The sequence below is a fragment of the Acartia tonsa genome, chromosome 2 (genome assembly GCF_053477335.1).
Source record: "Acartia tonsa isolate MP-2025a chromosome 2, ASM5347733v1, whole genome shotgun sequence".
Taxonomy (NCBI): Eukaryota; Metazoa; Arthropoda; class Copepoda; order Calanoida; family Acartiidae; genus Acartia; species Acartia tonsa.
Window position 1 is genome coordinate 47764325 of NC_137261.1, and position 19810 is coordinate 47784134.

The 19810-nt window shown below is 34.6% G+C and overlaps 3 protein-coding genes across 6 annotated transcripts in view; all 3 read left to right on the forward strand.

Moving 5' to 3' along the window:
* Window positions 1-1500: 1500 nt before the first annotated feature.
* Window positions 1501-12994, forward strand: LOC145312033 (uncharacterized). The gene is made up of 10 exons (XM_080151135.1): window positions 1501-1736; window positions 2065-2178; window positions 2522-2581; window positions 2840-2956; window positions 3297-3452; window positions 3797-3898; window positions 4384-4676; window positions 4942-5089; window positions 9859-10004; window positions 10356-12994. Exons 1-10 carry the CDS (start codon window positions 1638-1640, stop codon window positions 10456-10458), a joined length of 1338 nt encoding a protein of 445 aa, XP_080007261.1. The 5' UTR covers window positions 1501-1637; the 3' UTR covers window positions 10459-12994.
* LOC145312032 (uncharacterized) lies at window positions 12982-19471 on the forward strand. Its single transcript, XM_080151134.1, has 13 exons — window positions 12982-13086; window positions 13974-14054; window positions 14476-14583; window positions 15425-15522; window positions 15642-15837; window positions 16160-16426; window positions 16584-16663; window positions 17008-17065; window positions 17166-17250; window positions 17578-17986; window positions 18301-18397; window positions 18757-18894; window positions 19253-19471. Exons 1-13 carry the CDS (start codon window positions 12982-12984, stop codon window positions 19283-19285), a joined length of 1755 nt encoding a protein of 584 aa, XP_080007260.1. The 3' UTR covers window positions 19286-19471.
* The window catches only part of LOC145312031 (uncharacterized), a 48137-nt gene continuing 47759 nt past the window's right edge, over window positions 19433-19810 (forward strand). For all 4 annotated transcript variants that reach the window (XM_080151129.1, XM_080151131.1, XM_080151130.1 and 1 more), the window contains exon 1: window positions 19433-19527. In XM_080151129.1, coding sequence (XP_080007255.1) covers window positions 19433-19527 — 95 coding nt within the window. The remainder of the gene's footprint in view (window positions 19528-19810) is intronic.

Here is a 19810-nt window from a genome sequence, read left to right on the forward strand (position 1 = left end):
TTTTTTATAATTAGGTTATTTTATGTTACAGGGGCTGGTATTAAGTTTTGCATTGTATAGGCGTTCAAAATCGTTGGTTTTACTGTTTGATTTCTGAGCCTCACTTAGAAAAAAATTAATTTATTAATACGATGAAAATTACGAATTTATCTCCCCCAATTTTCAATATATTATAAAAATAAAAAGGCGCGCCAAAATTTGGCGCGAAAGTGGATATTAAGATAGAAACAGTTAAATTTATAGGTAAAGACCCAACTCTCCTTATCCTTCCCTCACCTTTATTAATAAAATAATTGAAGCAACTGTCCCTTATTAATCATTGCTGTTTACCCCCTAAGAAAATGTGATAAGGGTTATGGGGTAAAAACTTCTGTAAGCCAGTAATCTTCTCTCATTGCTGGTAACCTGGAAAATTTGCAGATTGCCAGCTAACAGGAACCTAGAATTTAGGGGAATATGCGTGCTGCTGGATCCAGGAATCTTGTAATATTGCCAGAAACCAGGAAGCATTCGTTACCAGCAATATTTTACCATGAACTGCAGTAGATCCTAATATTTCTTCCACTCTTTGTTTTAATAGTCTTGAATTTACCAAAACAAGAATGAAAACTTCTAATTTTTATTTTGTTTTATTTATTTTTAAAGAATTAATGTTTAATTTTAATAGGACTATTCATACTTGGCTAATTTTACAATCTCAAGCTAACTGCTTTTTCACAGACGGACATTCAAACGTGTGAAATTTTCGATTATTATAAATTTGACGTCATGAATATAATCATATATTTAGGATATATATTAAAAGAACCTACTGAAAGAAATGTAAATATTCTTATCTTTTCGTGGTTGAATTCCAGTTTTTGCTCATGTGAATTGCTTTAAGCCTTCCATCTTAGTTCTAAAAAACCATATAATAATATTTAACTTTTTGCTACACTGTACTAGACTGTAGAGGTAGTAGAATTCACAGAAATGTGTATATCTATAAAAAAAACTATTCAATAGTAAAACAATTTTTCACACCGGTAAAGTTATCTTTTTTAAACATCTTTACAAAAAAAATCTTATCCGTGGGGCTTGATGAGGTTCCAATGACAAAAAAGATGATTTTGTCAAAGCCTAATCATTACAATAAGAGTACATATTATAAATATTTGCGGTATTTTCATTATCATTAGTATACGGATATGTGTTTTATATGTAGTAATAGTTTTACCTACTAAAGAGAAGTTTACGCGTTTATTCTCACTTTTTGTTAGAGTTTGTAGCATATATATAATCCTTAGGAATTTGTTTTCAATTTTTAAAAATTTAATACCCTCCCCCCCCCCCTTTCTAGGACAAAATATTGACCATGGCCGCAGCGCTTGGCCCCATAGCCTTCTGAGCCGTGGGCGCTCGGCCCTTAGACATATAACCTAACCTAATTGAAAAAAAGAGGATAACGCCAAATTTGTGTTTGAATGATTTTTTTTTATAATTACCTAACGATTTTTTTTCAGATGTAAAGAATGATATACAAATACAAACTTGTGTGAAATGAATTAAAATAGTTAAGCAAGGTTTTTGAGGCAATAGAAAAATCAAGTGATAAATTACATATCTAAAATCGCCAGAAAACGAATCCAACTGTAAAAATGGACAAGGCGAGCAAGGTTCTGCGGAGGAGTGGAGTCATGATAAAGTCTATCACGGGTGGACATAGTGATATTCAGATGGTTATCTCACAGCTTAAGGCATGTGTTGCTTTAATTAGATTGTTTTTCTACTTGTGAAATGATGTACGACAGGAAGCATAACTCAAATGCGCGAAATAAAATAATTGTAACACGATTTTTTTTCTACCTGTGTATTACATTTCTGAGTATTGTGGTATGATTTAGATTTTCAGGCAATATTAGTTGGATGAGCTAAAAGCGTAACGTAACCAGATCTTTTTGATTGGATGTCACTTTTGCCACCCTTCTTTAAATCGAATCTTATTCTTAAAACCTAAATAGGTAGCTTTTTTATAATTTGATTTGTTATTAAATTTACATTGAAGCAACACAATGAATCAACTAGGATGTTCGGTTGGCATCTAAAGGTTTTGCTACAGCACAGTGTGTTGCCATGCAAGATCTTGTCAAGTGGTCAATGAAGGATGAAAACAGAGCAATACAAGATGCATTAACTCAGGTAGGAACTTGGTCTAGGGAAGTCGAATGAATCTTCTTTCTAACCAATCTTTATCCATTAGAATCATTCTTTGGCAACAAATATTCTTCTCCCTAGTAACTTTGATATATCAATCATATTTTTAAACTTTGTAATCCTATTAGTTTTATGTACCTGGCGTGAAATGATCTCATTATAAATTGTTGTTATATGATTTTTCATTGTATCTTAATTTTTCTCTCTAATTTACTAAGTTTCTTCTACATTAGAATTTATAATATTGTATTTTCTTTCTCTATCTGCGATTTAACAAAAATACAACATCTAGGTTGTAGAAAATTAATAAGTTAAATTGTTATTATAGATCGATGAGTTATTTTCTGTTTGGGCCGAGGTACAAAGAGAATTAGCTGATAATTTGAAGGTTTGATTTTCATTTCTTTAATGAACGTCTGCATCCTGTCATTCGTATATCCGTGCGTTCGTCCCTTCGTTTTAGTAAAACGCAAAAAAGTCTTAACTTTGGCTATAGTCGGGCTAGAGGAATGGTTTATAACAAAATAAATTAAATTAGCCGAGATGTTGTTTTTTTAATGTAGAAATTTTAAAAGTTAAGAGTATAAATATTTATTCTCTTCCAAGAGTTTTTAAAAAGTTACTTTGATTTTTATCTTGTTTTTAGGACTTTCGACATCAATTTGAGATGGTGCTAGAAGGTGCTCGTCAGCTTGATGTTGCTAGAACAACACTGCAAGGTGCTGAACAAAAGGAAAATAAGATCAAGAAAGAATTGAAAAAGGTAGCCTTGTGATTTTTACCCAAACAAAACTAGACGATTGAAACTATGAGGTAAAGTACCTAAAGTATTCTTAGGTAAATAAATCGAATTTACATATTATACGATTCAAATCAAGCTTATTTAAAGATAATTAAAACAATTTCTTTAAGCTACAGAACCCGACTTTAAGAAAGATTTTTTACCCTACGAGGAGATCCTGAATTAACCTAACCTTAACTAATAACTAAGCCTCAAAAGTACATCCTTCAAACGTATTTTTGCAATCCACTTTCAGTTTATGAGATTTCCTGATACTCTTGTGTTTTAATTTAAATACATATATTTTTTTTCTTCATGTTAGGTATCGAAGAAGGCGACAGCAGACGAAATTCGAGAATTGTCTGGGCGTTTATCCGAGGCTGAGAGAGAAAAAGATATTGCTCAAATGGAGGTGGTAGAGAGGGTACGGGAACATGAAGTTGTAAAGCTTATACGTATCAAAGAAGGTTTATTTAAGGTAAACATCAAATGAACAATTACATATCTTTATATAGTAAACAACAGAACAAATATGGAGTTAGTGTGCAAGGTGTATAATTGTCCAAGGAAAGATGTCGATTAAAGAATGTTAAAAAATAGTTCTATAATGTAAAAAGTGTTTTATAACTAGGTACAATTTCAACGGCTTTAATGAAAATACTGACTTACTACCTAGGTACCTAGTAATTTTATTATTTTAATAAGATTCTGTCCTTTCTAATTTTGAACCCAATGTTACTATAATATTGATCAAAAAAAATTTGTAAATCGTCATCATTCTTGACAAATATGGTTTCTTTACTGTAAGTCTGTTTGTTTTAGATGGCAGAAGGTTACATCGACTATGCGCAAAAATGTGACGTAATATTCAAAGCCCAACGAGATATCGCACTACAGATTCCAGATGTTACCGACCAAGACATTCAGGAATTTACATAATATTTACAAAGTTATATTCTATTATTATATTAGGTATTTTTTTTATTTCATTTGTTACCTATTGTATTTTATTGATTAAAGTGTCCTCTCTTGTTGTGAGTTTTAGATACAACAATAGGATTTTATTTTAGCTCCTTGCCCTACTAGATAGATAAATATTTCAACTTCAGAAATTCGATTATTTTTTTCTGAGATTACTCTTTATTACATAACCCTGGCCTCAAGCCTTTGTGATACAAGAATCCTATTTAAATCTAACCCAATGAATGAAACAATAAGGCAAAAGAAGAATTCTAATGATAAAATCTTTGATTATGCAATCAACAATCAAACCTTTCCCTTCCGAATGTAAGCTAGTCCCCCTAATCTTAACAACTGCAGACTTCTGTCAATTCCCTTTTCAAAATCAAATAGTTTGCTGAGTCTGTTTCAAAGTTAGTGAGAAAAAAATATTATGTCTATAATACCACCAGGATATTAAGTACACCGGCTCTGGAGCGACCATGCAGGCCGTGTCGCTAGCCAAGGACAAGATCAAGCGCTTCCGCCGTCGCACATCATCGACCGGCTCCGTTCTGCACCATCCAAATCACCGCCACAGCCATAGTGACCGCCACGACTCACACCACGATGCCAGTGACCTGCCCCCGCCTTACACAGAAAATCCGCCGCCATTGAATCCGTTTTACAATGAATACAGCGGGAGTGGGTTTGGTGGAGGTGGTGGCGTGGCCAATAGAAGTAGAAGTTTTGATTATGAATATCACAGGGATTTATTGTGTTTCTAAACCATTGATTACTTCAAATTTGGATATTTATACTTCAATCCTATACCTACTTTAAAGTACATAAGAGGTTTAGAACTTTACCATGGCAGATGACCCCAAAACAGTTAGCAAAGCAAAATTTGGCCTTTAACTAACAATACTATATTAAACTATACAGCTTTTTTGATTGGCAATCTAATAGATGTGCTCCGAATTAAAAGTGTACATTTCAAATTGAAAACATTATAATAAATCATAATGTCACAGAGATGAAGTGGGTACTGTGTCACCAGTTCTCCCCCCTAGCCATCACACCGCCTCTACAGCTGCCAATGTCCCACAATACTCACCCCTAGGCCATCCACCTCTGTATCCAGTGCTCAATAGTCCAGACCAACATTTGTACCAGGTAGATAGATGTGTCTAGTTAGTACAACTGCCGTTATTTAAGTAACTGTATTTATTAAGACGGGACACATAAAGTGTAGTTTTATTTCATTGCTTAGGCAGGACATCTGTCATTGTATAATTTAGGCGGGAAAACTTATTACTGGACACTATGTTGGATACTATGTTGGTCACGTCTACGCCGTGTATCTACCTCCAACAGCAGCAGCAGCAACACCATCAGCAGCAGCAGCAGCAACAACACCAGCAGCACATGGAGCCAAGAACCAACGCACACAATCTCCCACGCTATCAACGGAGATCATCATCAACACCCGGAGGTTTTTCAATAACTCCGACAATGAGGCTCACCCCTCTGCTAAATTGGGTTTTTAATATGCTTGACAAGGAATAAGACATCTCCAGCTTGTCTTATTCGGCTCCTTCTTATTCGAGCTGGAATCGAACAAAACCCTGGTCCCATCTGGTATTGTTCACTGTGCGTCAAACAACTATCACCAACAGCAATACAATGTTCTACTTGCTTCAAATGGCTCCATGTCAAATGCTCTGGATTAAAATCATCGAAAGAAAGGCAAAAACTCAAGACCTGGACTGGACCATGCTGCATCAACACCCCCCCCAACCCCCCCTCCCCAACAATTTCCCCCCCAAAATTTTCAAAATCAAAAATTTCAAAAAACCCCAAATCTTTCAAAACTAAAACCCCACTTCCTAAAAATTCACCCCCTTCAAAATCTTCTCCCCCCCCTCGTAACCCCCGCCCCCCACGTAACCCCCCCTCTCCCCCACCCAATCCCAACCTCCTCCATAACCGAGGCTACAACCTAAAAATACTGCAGTGGAATCTAAACGGCATACAATCGAGTTTAGCAGAACTTCTTCATCACATGGAGAAAAGTAAAACCCTCATAGCTGCAGTACAAGAAACAAAACTTACATCGAAGTCTAAACAACCAACAACCCCCAACTACACATTTGTTAGACAAGACAGAGGTGTAAATAAAGGTGGAGGGCTTGGTTTCTTGGTCCACAAGGACGTAAGCTTCACACTGTTAAAAACACCTCCCACTCTTGAACAAGATCCACACTTGGAGACATTAACCATCAGTATTCCTGGCGAGCAATCTCCACTCAACATCAGAAATGTGTATCTTCCACCAGTGAGCAGCTGTAATACACCAAACTATGTGCCACCCCTAAATGAATTAACTACTGGACTTGGAGACAACTACTATGTTTTAGGGGATGTGAATGCACACCATACACTCTGGCACTCTGGAGCCACCAACGACGCTAGGGGCGAAGCCTTAGCTGACGTTATATCTAATCAAGATTGTGCCATCATAAACCTTGACCAGCCAACCAGAGTAGCCAACAATTCAGCTACTGCTCCAGATGTAAGTATTGCCTCAATCAGCCTGTTACCAACAACAAACTGGAAGGTCGAGAATAAACTTAATTCTGACCATTTACCCATCACTATCAGTGTCTCAGCCACACTGAAAAAGTTCAACTCTAAACCGCAAACTTTCATCAACTTCTCTAAAGCCGATTGGCCAAAATTTCAATCTTTCACAGAAAAGGAATTTTCAAAAGCCAAGAAAGTTGACAACATTCATGAAGCTGAAAAATTTTTTCGTACCACCCTACAAAAAGCTTCAAAACGATTCATACCTGCGGGACGGATCCCTACCATCTACAATGCCCTCCCAACCGAAGCAGCTAAACTTATCGACGAACGTGATGAGGTGAAGAAAAACAACCCTGCGGATGCCAGACTTCCTGACCTAAACAAAAACATCAACAACTTAATAAACGAACACAAGAAGAAAAAATGGCAGGAACATCTAGGAACATGTGATCCTGGTTCCAAGAAGCTCTGGAACACCATTAAGAGCCTTGGTAACCAGCCCCAACAACCCAACAATCAAGGCATTGAATTTAACAACAAGACATACACACATGCCAAACACATTGCAGACCAGTTCAACAGGCAATACACCCCTGACCCGCACAAGAAACCTCAACAGCCTCTGCGCAGGATTCTACGCAACATGAAGAAGAAAACTAAACATCGCAAAATTATCTTCACCCCTGCTCAGACGCTGGCAGCAATAAAGAAAGCAAAGAGCTCCAAAGCACTGGGACCAGACAACATCTCTCCCATAATGTTGAAGAATCTTGGACCTACAGCCATCAACTTCCTCACCATGATCTTCAACAGGTGCATGGAGCTGTCCATCATCCCAAGCATATGGAAAACAGCTAAGATCATTCCCCTACTGAAACCCGGCAAACCTTCTAACCTTGGACCCAGCTATCGACCTGTTTCACTCCTATCTCCAGCAATTAAGATCCTTGAAGCACTCCTACTTCCTTCAATCAACGACGCTGTCCAACTTGCCCCCCATCAACATGGTTTCAGAAAGGGAAGGTCCACCTGTACAGCACTCCAAGCCATCATAAATCATGTGCATACAGGCCTAAACAGGAAGAAGCCATCCCATAGAACAGTCTCTGTAGCCATAGACCTGTCCCGTGCATTCGACACGGTCGACCACCAGATCCTCTTGGACGACATCAATAAACTTGATCTGAACAGCTACATAAAGAGATTTCTATGTGCATATCTACGAGGACGACAAACCTACGTAGTTTTCCGGAATTCTGTATGTAAATACAGAAAGGTAAAGCAGGGTGTACCACAAGGCGGAGTCTTGTCCCCCGTCCTGTTTAACCTGTACATGTCTTCCATGCCAGATCCACCAGGTAACATTGTACTGGTTTCCTATGCCGATGATGGTAACATTCTGAACTCTGGACCCAAGATCAAACCAGTAGTGTCAGAAATTAACTCTTATCTGAACACACTGGACAACTGGTTCAAGAGCAGAAACCTCTTCATCTCGCCCTCCAAGTCCTCCGCCACTCTCTTCACAACTTTCTCCAATGAATGCAGTGAAGAATTAGGCGTTGAAATTGCTGGCGAGAAGGTACCCACAGTAAAGAAGCCAAAGATCCTAGGTATCACATTTGATAACATGTTGTCCTTCAGAGAACACACCAGGAATCTTAAAACCAACATCCAGTCCAGGAACAACATCCTCAAGGCCCTCACTGGAACCTCCTGGGGAAAGGACAAAGAAACTATTGTGAATACCTATAAAGCCACTGGCCAATCTTTACTGAACTATTGCTGCCCCATCTGGACGCCGGCCCTCAGCGACACATCCTGGAAAGAACTGCAAACAGCTCAAAACACTGCCCTAAGATCTGCCACAGGGTGTCACATCATGACTGATCTAGACCATCTACATACAGAAACAAAAGTTATGCAAGTGAGACCTCATTGCGAGATGTTAAGCAAGCAGTTCTTGCTGGCAACACAAAAACCGGACCACCCTAACAGGATTGACCTGAATGCTCCAGCCCCAGGACGCCAGATGAACGAGACTTTACAGTCAAAATTCGGAAGGGAGATAAAGGATTTATCATATCCTAATCTCTCTGAGAATGATTATAAAGTAAAACTCAAGAAAATCCACACAAACACAGTTAAAACTGTGATTCGCAACAACGAACCTAACAAGGTCCTTAGAACCCGCCCGCCTGAAATTAATAAAACTGAGAAGGCCCTCCCTCGTTTCACAAGATCCACCTTATCTCAACTTCGATCAGGTTACAGTGTTTATCTCAACAGTTTCAAGGCCGGTGTAGATAAAACTGGAACAGTCGCAGATAAATGTCCTAACTGCGACAGCTCTCATACGACAGAACACCTGTTCAACTGTCACAATAACCCAACTAGCCTCACAGTCCGAGACCTTTGGAAAAATCCTCCAGCAACCGCCAGATTCCTCAACCTGGCAATAGATGATGATCATGGTTGATAGCACTGGGCTAAAAGAAGAAGACTGGACAAGCAATTTTTCATATTTATGTGAGACACCTCCCATTACAATGTAACAACCATATTGTATTTAGATATTTGTCCTTATATATTAAGTATTATAATATCTTGGTACTACAATGGCCATTATATAAATTATTATGAGTAAAAAGCACCATATTTCTTTCTATTTCTGAAAGTGCTAAATTTACTATTAGCTTCAAATATAGAGATTTTGCCGTAACGAGTATTGGGCCAAAACCTTGGAATTTTATTCCCACGCTTTTCAACATGAATAGGGGCTGAAATATCGCCTCACAAGGCGCTAGGCACAGCTGAAACTAACTCGCATTGTTCCCCGTGCACTAGCGCCAGCATGCCGGCACGAATAATATTTGAACTACAGTATTATTAGAACTAAAATATAAAACATGAAAATTACTCATGAAAAAATATATATTTTAAACTTGATCAAACTCAGTAGTTTACAAGACAATAACAATTTTAAGCCTTGATAAATTTTTCTTTTAATTTCAATATGCATTGAGATTAATTTGTTTGTGAAGAATAAATTTTAATGCGACGACTAGCGGTGAAAAGTTAGACTATATAAGGTTGAAGTTTATTTATTACCAAATTATTCTGAAAGAATATCAATGAACTGAACAGTGAATATTTTATCAAATTAAAGAACGTTGGAATTGGTCGAATTTTATCTCTAGAAGCCAAAGGGAAAATTAAGTTATTAGGTAGCGAACCCACAAGAGGCTTATAAAAAATTTCATCTAAAAAATAATTATAAATTGTAACACGGCTATATGATATGAAGGTATGTTTTTTATTTGAGTCAAAAAGAAATCAACTAATTTTTTTTTTAGGGTAACATTCCTCCCTATTCTCCACCTGGGGAGGGAGGGCAAGTCCACACGCCTACAACACCATCAAGTCACGTGACTGTGAGACGGCCCGTTTTCAGAAATTCGAGTCCGAACACAGAAATGTCTAGTCATATGGTTGGCAGCAGGTCAGTAGTTTCATATTTTTCCGGCTTTTGTCTGCAAACATCCTATATATAAAAGTAACAGGATGTTTGTCTGTGTGTTTTTAACGAAGGATCTCGCTAACCGCTGGACCGATATGGTTCTCCTTTACAGTATCGCTTCTTACAGGTCCTTTGAAGGTTTATAAGAGGGGGGGGGGATAAGTTTTGACACATTTGCGTAAACAGTGAGCATCTGCATAGGCTTGATCTTTGGACTAAGAGGATAAGTTATGAGAGATAATTTTATTTTAAAAACAAAAATGTTGAGTGAAAGAGTCATTTATTTATTTTTAAAGCTGCGCTACCTATGGACATATTTATTATTGTTTTCAGAACCAGATTAGTGCGGCGTAGCAGTTGTTTCTCAGATGCAGAAGATGTAACAGAGGCCATATCAAATATTAATCTTAGCATTGGAAGGAGTTCCCATCAATAGTAGTAGACCCAGTAGATTTGTTAGTATTGGTTGGTTTCAGAATTGTTTTACAACAGTTTTATAACAACAAAGAAGGGGACAATTTCGGTTGAGTTAATGAATTATACAACCTCATCACCAAATGCATAATCAATCTTTTATATTGTCCTGCCCTTGCTTGCCAAGGGCGTTAGGGGGGGGGGGGGGGTAAAGAGTTTCCATGTTACAAAATTTTTTAAAATATAATTGATTTTACTTCCAAGTTGAATAGGATTTTAACACCCACTTACCGCCCCATCCATAGGCCTAAATTGTTATGGCTTGGAGCTTGAATTTCACATTAAATACAAAACTACCCAAATATCTAAACAAAAATAAATAAAGAATTGGAAATAGAACTGATAGGTATAAAGAAAAATTTCAATTATTTCAGCCCAATAATAGTTATTTATTGCATCGTATTATAGAGTTTTCCGCGGATATTAAAATGGAAAAATATACGATTAAAATCAGTTTTATAATCCCCGAGGGGCCGAAGACCTGGGCTAAAAAATGGTAATTAATGTTATGGTTTTTATTTTAATATTCGAGGAGAATTTTCTGTACTTCGATGCTATACATGATTTTTTAGTATGGCTGAGAATCGGTCCTAATCCAGTGGATATTAATCGGTTTTGAAGCATACTGTAAAAAACTTTTACCTAAGTAATTTACACTTTGCATAGTAAAACCTTAATATTATATTATTTTACAACTAATGATATTTTGATAACAATCAAGCACAATATGATAAACTTAGTTACTAGATTAAAAAAGAAAGATAGTGTTTATCCCTCAATGGCCTTCAATGCATAATCAATAGATAGCAAATAAATTTTGTAAAATTTTAAAAGAAAGTAATTTGGGCATCTTTAACCGTTTATCACTATTTTCACATTTGTTATATAAAGGGGGAAGTAGGTTGTGCTAAAATTCCGTAAAGTAGTGAGTTTTAAGGCTTAAAAACAGTAGTAGAACGATAATATTCACAAAATATTGAAAAGAACTATAGACAAAAAATGTTTTTTTTTTAATTTAACATAAATTTAATCGTTCTAACACTATTTTTAAGCCTTAAAACTCACACATTTACGGAATTTTAGCACAACCTACCTCCCCCTTTATCTTGAAGCCATAAAATTTATTTTATTCTCATTTTAATCACAAATTGTCAAACAAATATGCCCTGCCCATACATTTTTCTTCTAATTTTTAATTTACAGCATGTAAAAATTTACAATTTTAAATGTTTTACCTAACTATTCTCGTTCTTTATATTTCATGTATTAATTGCTCATTTTTCTTTATTTAACATTGCCAGTAAAGAAAAGCAGACCAATTATAATATTTAAACTTTATTTTGCCTGTCAAAATTTCAAATAGAATTTTAGAACTATTGCCTCCGATCAAGAATTCATTTGCCTTTAATTTTTAGCAGCAAGTCAACAAATTAAGCTGTTATATGCTTTAGAGGTAATATCTTAAAATATAAAATTCTAAATGTTTTAAATGTTAAATTCATGCTTTTTTAAGAAACAAAGATCATGAAAACTAATTCTTTTTGGTCATTTATTAATTAAAATATATGTACCTTATTTACTCATAATAAACTGTTAATCATGATATACATATTTTGTTATAGTAATCAACTTCTTATTTAAAATTGCCTTTGTTTTAATCCACTTTCCTGTATCACCCCTTACATATCTTGATCCATACTCTTACAAGCAAGAACACTCACACAAATAGTTATATGATTTGGATCTAGTGCAGTTCACGGTAAAATGTTCCTGGTAACGATAATCTCAAAAAAGGCAGTTAACGGGGAACGTATAGATTATGCCCACACAAAATGTTAACCGACAAAACAATGCCTTCAAATAATCTAGAAAAGTCATTACTCAATAATGCACAGTTATCTCGTAGTGCATAAAATGAGCGAAAAAGACTTACTTTACGCGATTTTTCTTCAGTGAAGCTTTCCCTGTGCATTATTGGATCTTTGCTATTTTCAGGCCTTCTTATGCTGCTTAACAGGATGTAAGAGCATGTTCAGCCGTTTGGCAGCTAGCAGCCTTTAAATTTCATAGATTATTAGAGATCATCATTAATAGGAACATTTTACCGTGAACTGCACTAGATCCTATAGTTCAAAAAAAAAACATTTGTTTCAATTTTTTTCATAAAATATTATTTAAAAATAAGTTGCAAGTCCAGTGACATGAATCATGAAATGAAATGATATTATTAAATAATTTTTATATACAAATAATGAAATGTACATTTTACATCATTTGCTTAGTTTTATGGAGAAAATGGGACAGATTTTCACGGTTTTTTTATGGAGGTTTTTAATCTCCAACCCCACATGATAAATCTCATGATTTAAACCTTTTAAAAATCTGTCCCTGTTCTCGAGTATGTTCCATTTTTATTGCCAAAAATTTTATTATGAAATTACTGAAGTTGTTAATATGTACACGCAATCATGTTTATTTACAATAAATGATGAATTTTATCCTATTTTGTGTTATTATTATATTATTGTTGATAATTAAGATATTTCAGATTAAGATGGAAGCGGAGGTGACGTTGTTAGCCCAATTTAAGGTACTAATTGCTGCGCCCTTAGCATATAGGGCTCTGTAATTGTATTCAATTTGTTGAGAATACGGCAGAAAAATTGCCTAGAACCTTCTGGGATATATGTGAAGCTATTTTTAAACTTCTACCGTAATTGAAATCTCAGGCTTCAGTCAAAAAAAACCTTACTACTTTATATATAGAACTAGCGGCTTCGCCCCTAGCCTCTAGGGGCTTTGCCCCAAGAGGTGATAAAAAATTAATATTTATTGTTTTTAGTGAGAGAATGTTGCTATTCTTTCATTCAAAATAAATGCTGGAATAAAAAATAATAAAGGGCAGCCTGCGACAGCCTGTAGCAGAGCAAAATAAAAAATAAGGGGGGGGATTTTTTTGTTTTTGGGGGGGTTAGGGGTGTCCCACCCCCCAAGAAAATAGCCTAAAACCACCACAGGACCAGTAGGTATATTCCCTGAAGAGTAGAATCCGATCGGTTCAGTGGTTACCGAGATCTTAAGGGACAGACAGACAGACGGACAGACATCAAGCAACTTTGTATTATAGATTTAGATATGGACGTACTTACATTTAATATTACGATATGTAGAATTTCTACGCCATTTATTGAAGAATTTTAGGTTTATTCAAAAGGGTTTATTTGGAAAACGTTTGAGACAAAATAAACAGGAAGTCCTAACTGTACCTCGTAACGAGTTGCGTCTGTTTTGGGCCAAGGCATTCTCCCTAACTGTTTATGTCGCGCACATGATATAACAGCAGTAGGAACCATTTTTAACGTCTTTAGTTATGACGCGGTGTTAAGCCGAGATTCGAACCTATCACCTCCCCGACGACGAGTGGATGCACAACGTGCTGAGCCACGGTCGCGAGTTTTAAGTTTGTCTCTTTTTCAGGAAAAGATATGTGATTGTATTGGTATTGTATGCAGTATGGACCAATCTGATAGAATTCAGGCTGTCATCTTTTGGAATCAGGTGTTAAAAATTTCTTATAGGAAAAAAACAGGATGTCTCTCTGTCTATAGTGTTGGATCTAGGTAACTGTAGAACCTATGGTCATATACAGACCTTCTTTATAGGCCCGTAGAAGTTCTCTATAGGAAGAGAAATCGCCCCTAGAAAAAATACCCCCCCAAATTTTTTTTGTTTTTAAACTAAAATAAAAAGTTGAGGATCGACTTACCCCACCTCTTGTCTGAAGTGACCCTAGAGACCTAGGGGTGTGGCCTCTAGTTTTTTATTAAAGTAGAAAATAATCTAATTCAAAGAAATATAACTGTCAGGGGATCATCAAGCAAAGTTTTTCTTTAGTTTCCAGATTCTAATTACGAAGGTACTTAATAACCAATTGTAAAACTTTTATTAGGTAGGTATAAAAATCACTGTTAATATGCAGGTGTCTGTAAGACTGCAAAAGGTTCTGGAGCGTCCAGTTTCAGTTACCCTCAACAGGATATCATCTTTACCGGTACAAACTTCATTACAAGCTATAATTAAAGAGAAGGTACGAATTATTGATTTGAGTTTTATCGAGTATGGCAGGTGTTCCATTTAGAGCCACACTAATAATTTATATCGTCTTAAAAGGACTCTCCACAGAAAAATCAACTTTGGATTTTTGAAAATCTAACCTGAAACTATTATTCTCTGTTCAATTTTAGGCATTTTTTGTTTTTGTGGCATCGCGATCGAAGCCCTTTGAAAATTTTGTCCGCCGCCTATTTGTACTGCCGCTATAACAATATATACTACACTTTCCTCCACTCAATATGTGTTCGCCGCTAAAGAACATTTGCTCCATTGCAACCGGCCGCTCTACGATTTATCCTCTTCCTTGACTGGACAATCCTGCCGCCTCCATTTTGTGTTCGCCTCCGCCAAATATAACCATCTTTTGCCGCAGTTGCCGCATTCATCGCCCTTCTCCGCCGCTACTCCGCTATACATTGCGTACGTAGCTATACACAACACCCCCAGCCTCCATTTAATTTCTGAACAAGGGAGAGGGAAGCATGTATTAAAAAGCGACGTACAGCGGAGTAGCGGCGGAGAAGGGCGATGAATGCGGCAACGGCGGCAAAAATAGAAGCTAAAAATCACTAAAGCAGCACAAATTAAATGGCGGGAGGATTCACTTAAAGGAGGTAAAAAATTTCAAAGGGCTTCGATCGCGATGCCACAAAAACAAAAAATGCCTAAAATTGAACAGAGAATAATAATTTCAGGTTAGATTTTCAAAAATCTAAAGTTGATTTTTCTGTGGAGAGTCCTTTTAAGTGATAAATTTTAAAAGTAAATAGTGAAATCACTTGAATGAGGATTCATTTGTAAAATATTTTAACTAGGTTGAAAAAGCAAACAAGGATAACCAGATTTACGGTGAGATACCAATTTCTAGTCAGATTACAATATCACTCAATCAAGATAGAAATAGCATAAACAGGTATTATTTATATATTTATCCTTTACGACATATAGTGTAATATAATAGATAATATAACCTAGGTATGAAATTAACTTTTTGGCCAACTGAAATTTGATACCTATACAAAATAAATTTAGGAATGAATTGGCAGAAAAGCTTGAAAAGCATAGCAGAGTTGGTGTTGAAAGTAAGGCCAACTCAGAGAGCAACAGAGAGGAAGGTGAAGCTCCCACCGCCGCAGAGAAAACTGTTATGATAAATGATAATCAGATGATGCAAGGTGTTCAAATTGAAAATGACCCGACAGTGTATCATCAAATTGTGATAGAACAGGTTAAATTTATTTTTACCTTTGATTTTGGTCTCTTGCCAAAATGGTACTTTTTATATTGAAAGTTTTTCCCTGAAGGCCAGACTGCCTATCAAGCATCAAAACAATCCCTCCACCTTATTTTGAAAATTAAAATTGGTCTTCATTGTGATTATGTGAAATTATGACACTCGTCTAAGTTACAAATATCACAAGAGTATGATTTTCATGTCTTTATATTTTTAAAATTACGTGGTTGAGAATTTAGATTATACCTTATAAAAAGAGTTTTTTTTTATTGAACAGGAATAATGATTCAGTTGTGTTTATTTTTTTTATATTAAGGTAAATGAAAACAATGAAATACAGACATCCAATGTAAACAACCAATCAAAAGGACAATTTACAATAACAAAATTTTCAAAAAATGATGAAAGTAAAGAAATGCATGAAACAATGATTGAAACACAAGAAATAATCACTGTTAGCACTGACAGAGATGGTAAACTTATTGAAATCATTGAATCTAATGAGGATACAGTGATGATTGAGGATTCTGAGGATGTAGACCTTGAAGATCAACAGCAACAAACAAATATTGGCTTCAAGGAGGTAATTTTCAAATTGATAACACTACCTTGCAAAAAAAACAATACATTTCGTCTCATTGGTAATTTTTTACTGTTTTGACACTTTTTAAGCATTAGTTTTATTAGTTTCATAACTTTCAAGTTTTAAAAACGAAATTAAATAGAATTTATTTCAATAGAATCTGGAAGAAAAAACAGAGTTCAATTGTGTACAATGCTCTACAATTTTATCATGTTTGGATTCTTTAGTGAAACACAGGTATGCATATTTCTTACTTTTAGTATCTCTGCTACTCTTCTATAAGGATATGTCCGTACGTTCTTTAATCTCTACTGACGTCAATAGAACCAGTATCATTACCTTATTCCTATTTCTGTCGAAGTCTTTATGTATAAATTGTACTGAACATTGCATTGCCTGTGTCCATGAAATATAACTTCGTACCAATTATTACATTTTAACCTAACTATTTTCGTATGAAACCTACAAATCGTTTCTTTAAAAATGTTTATAGTTTTTAGTTGCTGCGCTATTTATAAACATATATTTACAGAATGCATGAAGAAATGTGTGTTATTATGTATTAATAACTTATTTTTCAGTAAAGTTCATAAAAAGTCATTTATCTGTGAAGTTTGTCTTGATGCTTTTACAACTAAGGTAAAGAGCATTTTTTTTCTTGCAAAAAATATATTTTACTTGAAGAATAAAAACTATTAGGTATTTTATAAATCAAATTTAGTGATAATTGCTTGATTAGGGGAGTCTTACAGTTCATCAGCGAAGGCACACAGGTGACAAACCATACAAATGTGATAGTTGTGAACAAACTTTTAGCACCCCAGGTAATTTTTAAAAAAAGATCTTTTAAAAATTCGTTATTTTAAGTAGATAAATAATTTGTGCAATTTTACTAATAAATAAATGATAATTCTAAATCACATCGTATTTATTACAGCTTTCCGCGGATTTTAAAATGAAAAAATATAAGATCAAAATTAGTTTTGTTAGCCCATAGAGACCAAAGTTATTAATTTTATGATTTTTATTTTAATATTTGTGGAAAATTGTCTCTAATACGATGCTCTACATGATATTCACTATAGTTGAGAACTGGTTCTTAACCAGCGGATATTAATCGGTTTTGAAGCCATATTGAAAAATTAATTTAGGAAATCTTAAAAGACACAGTAGAACGCACACAGGAGAAAAACCTTTTACATGTGACATTTGTAGTGGAACATTTACATCAAATAAAAACTTGAAAATTCACAAATTAATTCATTCTGGAGAAAAGCCGTTCTCATGTTCAATATGTAATGCAAAGTTTACACAAAGAAACACACTAAAGAGCCACATGAACATACATACCCAAAATAAACCGTACACATGTGATATATGTAACAAATCATTCATTCAAAAGAGTAATATGACTTCGCACCGAATTCGTCACTCTAATGAAAGATATTTTGGCTGTGCTTATTGTCCAAATCAATTTCACACCAAGTCAGACTTACTCCGGCATGCCTCTAGTCATCTGGAAGGAGCTGTGGGTACTAAAGTCAACCTTTTTCCTTGCAGGTTGGTCATTTTTATAATAAAATCAAAAAAATTGTAAAAAACAAAATCTAAATCAATAACTTTTCCTTTCTTATCCACTAAATATTAAATAGAAATAAAAAATAAAACTTAAACTGCTATGATAATTTTTTTAATTTTGCCATCTAATTCCTACCTGTCTATGATTTCTGTAATTTTTTTTGAGTGATCTCCCTATATACCTTAATTTAAGAGATCTCGACAATAATCACCATTAACTGTTTGTCACATTTATAAATACTTTTCTATTATCTATGTATAGTTTGTCAATCATTTATAAAGTTTAATTCTTGTAGGATGTGCAATAAATCTTTCACAAGAAACTATCTTCTCAAGAATCACATTCAAAAAGAACATGAACAACTAAAATCTTGGCAGTGTCTAATCTGTAAGGTAAGGATTTGAAAATATATAAAGTAGTAAGTTTTTTTTCTCTTAAAAGATTGAGCTACTCTTTTTTTAAGGAAGCTTTACATTGGTTATGGAGTGACTTTTAGCTATTTTTAAGCCTTGTGGTGGTGTAAAGCTATTTTACTAACATCTTAGTATCTATTTTAATACATAACTCCTATATGTTATTGGAACACCCACTAGTGTATTAATAAAGAATAAGACTTCTATAGTTTTTTGTTTTATCGTTCCTTGCAATATCAACAACAAATTTATCATAATGAAATAAAAAGTTCTATGGAGAATTAAAATATTCAGATTGAATACAATTATTATATTATTAACTTTTTTGCATGTTGCAGGAAAAATTCTTATCTCGTTCTGATGTGATTGAACATTTGACGGCTTCACAATCCAAGCCCTGCCATAAAACCCTTCTTGGTTTGGATATCACTAACACCATAATTCAAAATGAGTTTATATTTAATAAGAGAACGAAGGTAATGCAACATTAGTTTTAGGATTACTTATCGTCAAGTTTGTTAAATTAAGGGATCTAAAGGTACAAGACAATGGCCGATAAATTGATGTACATCCCCATTGATGATACACAAAATTAACTCTTGTGTAGATTAGGTAATTAATGGTTGGAAAGTTTGGACATTCAACTTAATGAAACAACCAATCAAAATTCTCTAAAGTCCCCAAAGTTGATATGCCAAATAAATTTCCTCTGTCATTACATATATCTACGTATATCCTATATCCATTGTTTTGGTATAGTTGTTAAGTAATCAATTATTTTGATTTGTTAAAGATTTTTTAATGTGTTGAAATAAAGATTTATATTATTTTCAGATGGAATTAAACACTGACATACCACCAGATTGAAACATCATTAGAAGTAAATTTCCGATGACAATTGTTTTTATTTTGAAGAAAGAAAGGACGTGGAAAGATGAACAGATATAGATTTAATCAGAATATTATTAATTTGTATAATTATCTGATACGAGCATATTAAAACTGGTAAATTCAATGTTTTTAATTAAATCATTTATAGATTTTTCAGACAAATGTACAATGGGAATAGTTGAACAGATAGAAGTTGAATCACTAGGAACACCTGCTCAGTAAGTTTAAAATTGGCAAGACTGCTACTAAACAAATGGAATGTGAAAAGACGTTGAACTTACCTTTTTAGTAATATTTATAGGATTTGTCTTGAAAGTTTTCTTTTTATAATATTATTCTTTTAAACCAATTCTATAAAGCTTCTCTATAATTAGTGTCGTTCCGTCAGTCAAGGACAATTAGCTTTTTTCGTGACACAGTTACCTCTTTTTGTTAATTTATTTTTGACACTCTACAAGTGTTCATGTTTGTTTGTCTTGCCATTTCAGGGGTTTGCTTTTA